The following is a 12,174-nucleotide window of genomic DNA, read 5'->3' on the forward strand; positions in this document are numbered from 1 at the left end:
TATGAGAAGACCAGTTAGCAGGCATCTGCAATAACAGAAAAGATGTATGAGTCTGTGATGGTGGTGACCAGGGCCATTGTGAAAAATGGTAGTGTGTCAACAGATTTGAGTGATTTTAGGAGGTAAAATAATCAACAATAGCAATGGATTTGCTACTAAGAAGCAGATTCTAGTTCATGGAACTGGAAAGGTGGAAATACTACTTGCTGAGAGAGTGACTAGTAGGAGAATCTTCATCTAGGCATGGCAAGTCTATGATCTCATGTTTGAATATGTCAAAACTGAGACACCTTGGAGACATCCAAGTAATGTTTTAGAATAAGATGATATTTTGCCAAGTATAGTAGGAAAACTCAAAAGCTGAATATAGGCTGGAGTTAAAATAAAAAGAATGTTTAGCATAATGATAGTAAATGAAGCAAAAGGGAGAGATGAAGTTACCTAGGAAAAGGAAAGACTGAATAAACATAGCCTGCAAAAATGGTTCTTGACCACGTTTGTAAAGTAGAACAGGAGGGAATTTAATAAATGCAGCTCTAAACTCAGAACAACTAAACAGAATCTCTTTGGATGGTCCCTGGGCTAAAGCATTTAAAAAACTGTTTAACTTTCCAGATGATACCAAAATGCAACCAAGTTTGAGAATCACTTATCCAGATCTTTTCTAAGAATTTCCACAAAGGAATCTGGCAAGGAGAGAGCTGCAAGGTGGGAGGAAACTATGATAGTGGAGTGCCAGAAAACCATAATTGTAGAGTCTCAGAAGAGATGTGCTTCAGAAAACAGGGAATAGCCAAGAGTGTTGAACACTGCTAAGAAATTGCCACTGGATTTTAGTGCCAAGGAAGTCACTATATCTCAGGGGAATCTTTACTACACAATGATGGGTTCAGTCAGCAGGGTAAGGCTGCTTGTGGAGTGGTTGTTAAGTAGGCATGGGTAACAGTGTTTCTCTTGGAAAAGTTCTGTTGGAAAGGGAAAAGAAAATGATGGGGGTAACTAGAATCAGATTTGGGACAAGGGAGAATTTTTGTTAAGATGCTCAAATATGAGCAGTTTGTGTCTCATCGGGAATAACTCTATTGAGAAGAAAGTATTGAGTGCAGAGAAAACAGATTCTTTAAAAATAGCACAATGTGTACAAATTGTTGGAGTTTAAGAAGAAAAAGTGGAGATGAAGGACACTTCAATTGAAAAAATGCTTATAGCTATAACAAGAGGTTAATACTGAAGTATGCACTATAAAGCTAACATACAATAGATACTACACAGCAGAGCATGGTCTCAGATCAGAATTTACAATGGAAATATCAGGATGCTTTTAAGACTCTTGTAGCTTTCAGTCATAGGAAGATATTTTGTTAGTGGTTTTTTTTTTTGTTTTTTTTGTTTTTTTTTGTGATAGAGTCTCACTCTGTCCCCCAGGCTGGTGTGCAGTGGCATGATCTCAGCTCACTGCAATATCTGCCTCCCTGGCTCAAGTGATTATCCTGCCTCAGCTCCCAAGTAACTGGGATTACGGGCATACACTACCACACCCGGCTAATTCTTTTATTTTTGGTAGAGATGGAGTTTCACCATGTTGGCCAGGCCGGTCTCGAACTCCTGAGCTCAGGTGATCGGCCCGTCTTGGCTTCCCAAAGTGCTGGGATTACAGACTTGAGCCACTGTGCCTGGGCAATATTTTGTTAGTCTTTTAAAGCATGTTTTGTAGAGTGTGAAGTAGAGGGAAAATTATGTGCAGAGGATTTCTTTGGAGAAAGCCATGTGTAGTCCCTGTCTACTAAAAGTGAGTGGTAGGATTGTCCTTCCTACTCCTCTCAAGTTTGGTGAATGGGGCCTTCCATTTACCTAAGACAAACAATAAACTCTAGTATATTTTCCCAGAAAATGGGGGAAATTCATGGAATGATATGCGTCTCATGCTGAGGAAAGTTAAAAATCTCCTGAAAACAGCAGAGAAAGGAAAAGAGAACAAGGCTGTGTTTGGGAAACTAATTGTATGACAACAAAAGGAATGGCAAGAAATGAGTAAGCAGAAGGGAAAACCAACCCAACATTATGTTAAGTCCTGCCAAAGAGATTCTCCTTGAAGCGAGAATCTGCCTGTGGAGTGGGTCACCTGAAATCTGGAGGCTGAGGTCATAGTCCATCAAAGCAGAGGCAATGCCATTGGTGTGGAGGCTGCTGCAAGAAAAACTTCCAAGAGCTGCCCCCAAGTGCACTGTGCAGCTCCAGAGAAGCAAAAACCACATCATCAAGTAAGAACAGTCCAGCCTCCTAACTTTGCTGCCTCCAATGGTAAGGTGAAAACACCCCAGGAAAGGAGATGATGAAAAAAAATTAAAAATTTGGACAGAGAAAGGCTGCTAATCCATCCAGATCCCAACCCAATGTCCCATCTGCTGCTGGCTCTAATTGGCTTGGACATGGGTGGGGTGGCCAAGGGGGAGAAGTCTTAATTTTGCATATGGATTGATGTGCTAGTTAGTATGATTTATTGGAAATGTCTAACTTCCAAATCTATGTTTTTAGAATTAAAGTGAACATAGGATTATTATTTAATAGTGAGAAGAAACATCATTTACTCACCATTGTTTTCATCCAAGAAAAGACAAAGCATACACTGACAGAAGAAAGTCTAAAGGAAGAGTGAGAGACAAATAAAAAAAAAAGTTTGTATCATATCTTACATGTTATGATTGTTCAAACTATGAGTCACACTGATGTAGGATCCTTTGAAGGTTGGGGAAGCTGAGCAATCTCCTATGCAACATCATTTTTTTTTTTCTGTGAACTACAAGGCAAGGTCACCAACTGAGAAAGGAAGTAGTAAAGGGAGTAATTAAGCAGATATTTGAGGACAGTAGATCAGTTCAAAATAGAAGTCACAGAGAATGGTAGTCAGTTACCTTTGCAAATCTGTGTGCTTTTTAAGCAATTTTGAAGGGGCGCTGAAAGTTAATGATCATAATTTATAGTAATATCTAGTTGCTTCTCTATGGTTTTCCTCAGTAAACCATCCCTCCTCCTTTAGAAGGAAGATAATTATCATCATCAAGAGTTAGGGTTTGCTAAATTGCAGCAACAAAAGTACATGGCCAAGCTATATAGGCTATAGGTTAATATACTAGAGGTGCTTCTGACATTAGAGATGATAGGTCCCAGTGGGAGTTATTGAACAAACAAACTGGTAAGACAGGAAACTATGATCATATCACCTTTGTCATATGGTTACTTCTGTTTGGAATGTTTTCTATTAGCTGACCTCACAGAACCCAATGTTATTGTCTCAGCTCGGATTCTCAGTTTAAACATTGAATAGAATTGTGTAACTTTCCTTTAGAGCACTGGTGTTTTTTTCTGCTATTTTACTTTTTTGTGTGATTGTTTAATTGACTTCTCTCCCACTAGACCATAAATGCCATCAAGAAAAACACTTGTCTTTTTGTTTGTGTGTTTTTCCTTGTCATTCCATGAAGGAGACCACTAAAAACTGTAGTTGAATCAAATATCAATAATCTGAGATACCGGAAAATTCAGCAATTAATCTACTATGCAAAGATAATTTTTGAAAGACAATTTAATATCAAGCCTTAAATTTTTCTATTGCGTTTAGCTGCTCAGAACTAGAAAAAAGTTTACAGGAATAAATTTCTCATTGTTCGGAGACAAGAAATATTGCTATTGTTACAGAAAATTTATAAATCTTAATTCATTAATATGATGGATATTGTGTGCATGGCAATTCTTATTCATGTATATGGTTAGTTAAAATCGAGAATGGGCAAATATAACATCTCAAAAGCGAAGTAATTTAACCAATAAAGTGAAGCTCTAGTGCCAAATACTTGACACTTAAAAACTATGCCCATCCTAGCCTCATCCTGGGAATGAGCAGCAGTGGATGTTTCTGTTATTACTGAGAGATTCCATTCATTGTATGTTTAGTATGCTTGACTAAAATCCAGCTTGAACCCAGCTTTGTTATCAGGATAGTTCTTTCTTATGGACAATATTTGTATTACTTTAATTTGGGCATATTGAAAATACAGCCTCAGGCTTTTAAGGAAATAGAGGGCATAAAATGTTCTTCCACCACCAAAACATTTTTTTCTTCCTGAATCCTCCAATTTTAAAGATATGGGAAAATATTTTAATTAAAATTAAAACGACTTTTTAGAACTCTTTTAAGATCTGTCTTTCTTTCATCTCCACACCTCTATAGACAGTTTCCTATTGGCTATTGCCATTCTGATAGGAAAAATTATAATACATATAGACTATACAAATATTATAAAGTTAACTAGTAATAATAAATAATACTGAATGAGTTTCATGCACTTTTGTATAAGTGACTTTCAAAAACAAATCTATAAAGTAGATATTGTTTTACTAATTTTACAGATCAGGAAAAGAGAGATATTTTAAAAGATCAGGAAAAGAGGGATGTTTAAAATATTTTGCCCAGGGTCACAGAGCTACAGGTACACAATGTCTATAAAGTTCCTTTTTACTCACACAATATGTTGTTTACTTGTATTTCCTTTTCGTGTTGTTTAAGTAAGGTGAAATAATTTTGTGTGATACATATTTAAGAAATTTAAAAAAATAAAATATTGATACAACAAAATTTTATTTCTAAGCCATTAGAAGGTAAATCACTCACACACACAAAAAGTATGCAGGATCATTTGAACAATTTAATGTTTGAATTCAATTACTGAATCAATAGTTCACTGCTATATTTATTTTTTGAAGTTTAAATTGAAATGTAATATTTCAAATCATAGTCTATTTAGTTGGAATCAAGTGTATGTTTTTGAGTTTTTAAAAATGTTTAACATTTTCATCAATTTGCAATAATTTGTTCTTAAGCCCTCCAATATTTCTAGTGTTCTTATATTATTAAATATGAATTATATTCACATTAGTTACTTGTATTTAGGTAACTTATTTGCAGTTAAACATTGACTTCCTTTTTTTTAAGTAACTTTAGAATTATTGTTACATAAAGATAAAATAAAATGTATTTCAAAAGTGAGTTTGTAATGGATTATTTTATCTTCTTTTTAACTTGCCATTGGTGTTATTGAATGTTGTGGTATTTTTAAAGTCATTCATTCACTTAATATATTTGTTCGGGTCCTATAATCTTTATTTTTAAGTAAAGATCTTCATTTATATTTTGTCAAGTAAATATATTTATTTTGGTGTTTTCATCAGTATCTGGAAGTTTCCTGCAATAAACAAAAAAAGGAAGGTAAATATATTTTACATCCTTTTTTTTTTAAGTAGCAATGCATGTCCCCTACCTGTCCCCACTCTCCCCGCCCGGCACACAGTTTAAGTCCTAATCAGTATCTTTTCAAATGACATAGTTACTGAGAGGATACTTACTTAGCTTATAACTACCTGATTTTTTTCTACTCTTGGAACTAACAGGGAATATTATATTTAAGAATATGATCATTATAATTAGTTCACTGCATGCAATTTCCTCCTTTTCTATGGGAAAATGAAGATTTTGGCTAAGCACAATAGGTATATTTGATGAATTGTAAATATATATTTTTATTGACTGTGGACAATCTCTTGTCACCTGTTTTATTTCTCAATTTGTGTGGTACAGGTAGTGCCATTAAGATGTTTCATATGCATCAAAAGTAGGACGCCTGGAAGACGATGGCGGTGTAATTACACAGTACATCATGAACAATCCAACTTTGGCATAGCTGAAGATTACTTCACAGTTTTGAATTAATCTGAATGACCTCAGCTTTATTGCTGTTGAGATTCCAGACATGATAAAATGTCAAGTCATTGGAAATAAACCTACAGAACCTAAACAATCTGACATGACAAATGCATAGTTTCTCTGACTTGTTCCATATTCTGCAGACTTTATTACCAGCTGTAATATTTTATTAAGAAACACTTACCTTAATGAAAGTGTCTTCCACCTTACTAAAATGTATGTCTGCTGTGTAAAGAGTAGAAAATCTATTGCTCTGTATATTTGTATTTCACATGCACTAAAACTTAACACACACAAAAAGTAATCATTGCTTTACTTTTATTTTATCTTAATTTTGAAGGGGTGCATGTTAGTGGAATGCTAGTAAATCAATCATTATTGGACAAGGCTATTATTTCAATTTATCACAAGTTTTTCAATGCCATTAGATAAAAATGGAATTTGTTGGCACTCTCTATGCTGACAACTTAAAACAAAACACCCTATTTAACTTAAATTGATAGAATACTACAAAGAATAGCTTTCTTTACGTTTATTGTGACTAGCCCCATAAAATGTTCTTTTATAAAACATAAAGTTCGTATCTCAGCATATTATTGTCTTGAAAAGGGGGCTCTTTCATCTGCAGTTTGAATTATCTGATGCCCTTTGGAATACCTTTCAATGCTTTAATTTTTTTTCCCCCATATTGGAGGATCTCAACTCTGGCTAAACTCTTCACCTTCACTAACCATAATCCATTAGAGAGGACTCCAGGCTCTATCATTTTCATTGATGTGTAATTTCCTTTACTTTTGCTTTTAACCGTCCAAATGTAAATGTAAAGCTAACTCATAAACCTAATATGTAACTTCAGCTGGCTCTCATTGAATGGATTGGATGGAATAAGCAGAAATGTCCCCAGCTCTTTAAGTGAGATGCACATGTGTTCCTAAAATTCTCATACTACTCCTCTCCTTATGACTCTCACTGTTTCACCCTTACCACTCCCACTGCTGGCCACATTTGAAGTTTGAAATCCACTATACTTGACGGCTCTCTGTCTCTCTGAACACTTGTTCAGTTATTTCCTTGATAATGTTTACCCCTAAGTTTCCTACTAAATGTCCTAATCAAGAAGGATTTCTAGTACACTTTTCAACATCGACCTCCATTTCTCTCTTTTATTAGAAAAAAAATTTGGACTTTTTCTAACACTCATTTATGAGCCACGAGTTTGGACTATGACCAATCATACCATGAATTCAAAGCTTTTGATGTTCCTCAGATACTTCATCACAATCACACAACAAGAGGCAAAAGATACAAACACAGTTTCTGATAAATCGTATTTCCATTTAACGGGCATTATAGAAGAAAAAAAAAGGAAAATTAAAAATTACACATTCTGTGCCTTGTCCTTTTTCTTTAGAATTTGTCCTTAAGTTTAGTACAACTGTAATAACTTTGTCACATGCTTTCTTGCCTCATTAAACAGAAGTTCAGGGACCCTTATATTTCCTAATATCTCAGGAGTGCCTCACTAGGATCATGGTTTAATTTATCTATTAAGAAATATTTATGATCTAAAGAAAGTAGTTCCAAAAGCCATGATAGATTCTGCTTATGTAATTAAGGCTATTTGAAATCAGATAGATTCCTCCTGAATATCTGGCTTTATCCTTCTGGTAGAAAATAGGAATGCAATGTAACCCATTCTTTTGTTTTTCTTCTTTGATTTGATTGCCTCAAATTCAATCACTGCTTTAAGTTCAGCAAACATTAAGCATCCCTAAATGACAGCTACTATGTTAAGTGCTTAGGAAATAAAAATAAAACAATAATCCTAGCCTATGAGAAGTTACTACTTTGATCAATTAATGTGACTTTCCTTAACTGAGATTCCTTCATAATATCTATGTAACATTTTAGCATGGTGACTTGGAAGGAGTTTTTTGTTGTTGTTGTTAGGTCTATAATGTTTATTGTTTTATTTATTTAAACTTTAAAGTGCATTTGTCAGAAAGATTCCTCATACCCTCTTTGAAACTATGAATTAACTAAGCTGATTATTTAAATATAACTCTTGTGGACCACTGTAAAGTATCATTTTGTCTTATATGTAAAATAAACAAACTTTAGTTGAGTATTTAGCTATCTTGAGAGCAAATCACATATATGTTCCATGGAGATAATATGTTGGATTTAAATACGGCTGATCTGCATATTCAAGATAAATGGTAGATACCATTTTCTGGGGGAAGGAGGGAAGAAGGGAGATTTAACTGCTGCCCATGCTAATGAAATTACCAACTTTTGAAACTGATTGCGAAAGAACTACAGGACCTCAAAAAATCATTGGAAATCAAAAAGAAAATATCTGGCAGAATCTCTACAAGATGTGATTGATTTTTTTCTCACACCTTCCTGGAGAAAAATAACTGTAATATTGTAACATGATTTTTTAATGAACTTCCCTATGCAACAGACATTTATAGTAACTTCTTAATTTATTTTCCACAAATGTAACTAAAATTCTAAAACGAATGAATCACCATGGTTGATTTACCCATGGGAAAGAGCCATTCTAAATCCGGTAAGAGAAACTGAAAGTGGAACTCCAGTATCAAAATGGAAACTTTAGATTTTGGTGTTTAGTTTTGTTTCTTAATTTTTATTTTCTCTCATTTCCTTTCCTCATTTTAATTTGAACAGACTGTTGTTAAACTCATTAATATTTGCTTTAATGAAATGTCAGTAAAAGAGCATGCACTATATCTTTCTTGTGTGTCAGACTTTGAAAAATTCTACAAAACCTTAAAATAATGTCTATGTTTTTATTTTTTTGTAGAGTATTACAATTTTCCATGATTGTGAAATGTTTTATCTAAGTTTTGCTGATTCAGTATAAATTTCATAGTAATATAAACGCGCCACCTGGTGGTAAAAATAAGCATTTTACTTTTTTTTCTTTCTTAATGCTATTAAAAAACTTCGGGAGACAGAACTTTATGATTTAAAACATCAGTAAAAGTATATAGAAAGGTGACAAGTTAAAATTTACTAAATATAAGCTGAATCTTAGTCTATAATATACTATATGTCAATCTATCATCGACTAGAATTTTGATTATACAAATGATCATTTTACAGGTTATTTTTAGTTTAATGATGTATACTTATTGAAGTCAGTAGTTTTAGGAAATATAACCTCAACTTTCTATATCTATATATCTATCACCTATCTATCTATCTATCATCTATCTATGTATCTATAACTTTTTATATATGTCTTGCAACCTGTATTATTAGTACCAATTAATTTCATGAATAGTCCCACCCTCCCATTTGATATGTGGTACACTTTTATGCCATATAAGTGTGTAAAACAAGTCCTGCTAATAATTTTACTTTAGCATTCTCTACTATTTATAATGCCCAATTAAAATTCTAGAGCAGCACATATTGAAGAGAAAAGTGAAGTTATTACTCCTAATCATAATCCTTAACTTGACAGCAAATTGCCTTTTCAATTTGCACTATAATGTTCTAAATGTGATTTGCTTTCAGTAGACTCTATTTTTCAAGCCTTGTAATCTTACTATATCTCTTACTAACCCCACTGTCAATTCTAATTTTATATGTCTTATCAGGCATCTTCCACTTGAAAGTTCCTGAGTCTTCCCCTATTGGTTCAGCTATTGGAAGAATAAGAGCTGTGGATCCTGATTTTGGACAAAATGCAGAAATTGAATACAATATTGTTCCAGGAGATGGGGGAAATTTGTTTGACATCATCACAGATGAGGATACACAAGAGGGAGTCATCAAATTGAAAAAGGTATATAGACAAATGTTTGGACAGTTGACTACTAAATAATAATTAAAGAAGATAAAAAATAAATATTGAAAATGACAAGTAATTTTAATTTTCCTTCAATTAGCAATAGAGTTGACCCTTGAACAATGTGAGAGTTGGGGTACTGATACTCCATGCAGTCAAAAATCTGCATGTATTTTTGGATCTTACAAAATTTCCGTACTAATAGCTTACTCTTGACCAGAAGCTTTACCAATCACATAAACATTTGACACATATTTTGTATCTTATATACACTATATACTGTATTCTTTTTTTTTTTTTTTTGAGATGGAGTCGCACTCTGTTACCCAGGCTGGAGTGCAGTGGTGAGATGTCAGCTCACTGCAAACTCTGCATCCCGGTTTCAAGGGATTCTCCTGCCTCAGACTCCTGAGTAGCTGGGATTACAGATGTGCATCACCACGCCCGGCTAGTTTTTGTATTTTTAGTAGAGACGGGATTTCACCATGTTGGTCAGGCTGGTCTCAAACTCCTGACCTCGTGATCCACCTGCCTCGGCCTCCCAAAGTGCTGGGGTTATAGGCGTAAGCCACCACACCCAGCCGTATATACTGTATTCTTACAATAAAGTAAGCTAGAAAGGAGAAAATGTTATTAATCATAAGGAAAAGGAAATATATTTACTATTTGTTAAGCACTAGTGGATCATCATAAAGGTCTTCATCCTCATCATCTTCACATTGAGTAGGCCGAGGAGAAGGAGGAAGAGGAGGGGCTGGTATTGCTGTGTCAGGGATGGCAGAGGCAGAGGAAAATCCACATATAAGTGGCCCTGCACAGTCCAAACCCGTGTTGCTCAGGAGTCAACTCTATTTTAAATTGAAAACAAAAAAGACCTAGTGATGCTGAGTATTTACTTCTATACGTGCTATTATTCTGTGATTCAACTATTATATATTTTATGTTGAACAATTAGGCCTGATAATTTGATGACATCATTTAAAAAAGATTCTTACAGAGTTTAATTGTAACCTAATTTTTATTGCTATAAATATAGACAAAAGATTAATTTAAAAACAAGATCGAGAAGTAACTCTAACCCCATCAGTCTTGATATTGAGCCTTTTTATGGCTCTTCTGAAGATATAAATATCTAATTCACCACAATGTTGGTTGATATCACAGTGGAAGCATACTGATGTGTGTAAGCTCTAAACACCTGAGAACTAGAAGAAATGTGAAAGGCCAGTAGTGGACGTGAGAGAGCTTTAAGGAGGAAAGTGAAAAAGAATTACCAAGAAACTGAGAGAGAGAGAAAGACAGACTGTGCTGGGAAGCTGTTTAGTGATGACGTATGGATTAGAGCCAAAGAGGATTGCTGAGGGCAAAGTTAGTTGAAATATTAGGAAGAAATTATTATTTACAGTGTCTGTAGTTTTGTCTTTTGTTGGGTGGTGACATGAAGGAGTCTGTTAATGTGAGAAAGAAAAATTATAATGGCATTTAAGGTGTGCAGATTTTTTCCATAATAGTGAGGCAAATTATAGGAATTTCCAATAGCAAAGTAAAGGCAGAAAAACGAAGCTCATTTAGTTCAGCCATTTCCTCCCCTTCTACAAAACACACTCTATTTTGAAGAATTTTGAAGAATATACTCCAAACTGCAGCATACAATACTCATTTACTCATTGTAATTATTTTAACCAGAATAAATACTTTGCATTTAGTTCCATTAATCAGTCTGCCCCTCCCATATTTGCTCAGGAACTCTGAATTTTAACAAGGAAGCAATATATATGGTAATGAAAATACTCTTAAAAAGAAACACATTTTTCAAATAGATTATCATATTTTTATTTCTACTATTGTGCAAAAATTACGCTTAGTCTAGAAATTAATTTAACCCACATGATCCCACTCTATTAAATTAAGCATTTATGTTAAATTTGCAAAGTACAGTTAGAAAAATATGTCAAATTCTTATCAACTTTACTCCTTTATTGTTATTTAGTTTGTTTCTCTCTTTTTCTTTTAGTCCCAAATCAATGTAAAGTCTTCTCACTTAATTTTTTCCCTAAGAAGGTCTCCAACAAAGAAATCACATTTAAATGGGTTACAATCGTCTATTCAAATGGAACAAATAAAAATCATTAATAATATAAAAAATATTTTAATTAAGAAGTCATAATATTTAAATATAAAATTAAGTATACTTCCAAAGTAAAATTAAGGTACGAAAGATTCAATTCTAGGTATACTTTATATATATTTATGTTTATATACTTATTTATATTTAATTATTGTAACTTACTTTATATTCACACACATAGTTTTATGTTTATGTTTTCATTTTTATTTACACAAATTTACCACCTATACCAATAAGTAATCAATGTCTAGGTGTCAATCTAGAAAAATGTATGTCATTGTTATTTATTTTTAAAACAGTTGAAACAGGCGTAGTTTAATAATAGTCCTTTATCTTATTATATCAAAACATATTAATCTTTGAAAGTAATCATTCAGTTATGTAAGTTCAACTATCATGAAAGCAATAAGAACATATCTGCCTTTTTCATTATGAAACATCTACAGAGAATGAGTCATGTTATTT

At 33.5% G+C, this 12,174-nt stretch overlaps 1 protein-coding gene across 5 annotated transcripts in view; it reads left to right on the top strand.

Annotated features, from left to right (window-relative positions):
• CDH12 (cadherin 12) overlaps positions 1-12,174 on the top strand; it is a 1,104,089-nt gene that overhangs the window by 1,026,171 nt on the left and 65,744 nt on the right. For all 5 annotated transcript variants that reach the window (XM_055367890.2, XM_055367891.2, XM_055367892.2 and 2 more), the window contains one exon: positions 9,391-9,578. In XM_055367890.2, coding sequence (XP_055223865.2) covers positions 9,391-9,578 — 188 coding nt within the window. The remainder of the gene's footprint in view (positions 1-9,390; positions 9,579-12,174) is intronic.

This window comes from Gorilla gorilla, chromosome 19 (genome assembly GCF_029281585.2).
Source record: "Gorilla gorilla gorilla isolate KB3781 chromosome 19, NHGRI_mGorGor1-v2.1_pri, whole genome shotgun sequence".
Taxonomy (NCBI): domain Eukaryota; kingdom Metazoa; phylum Chordata; class Mammalia; order Primates; family Hominidae; genus Gorilla; species Gorilla gorilla.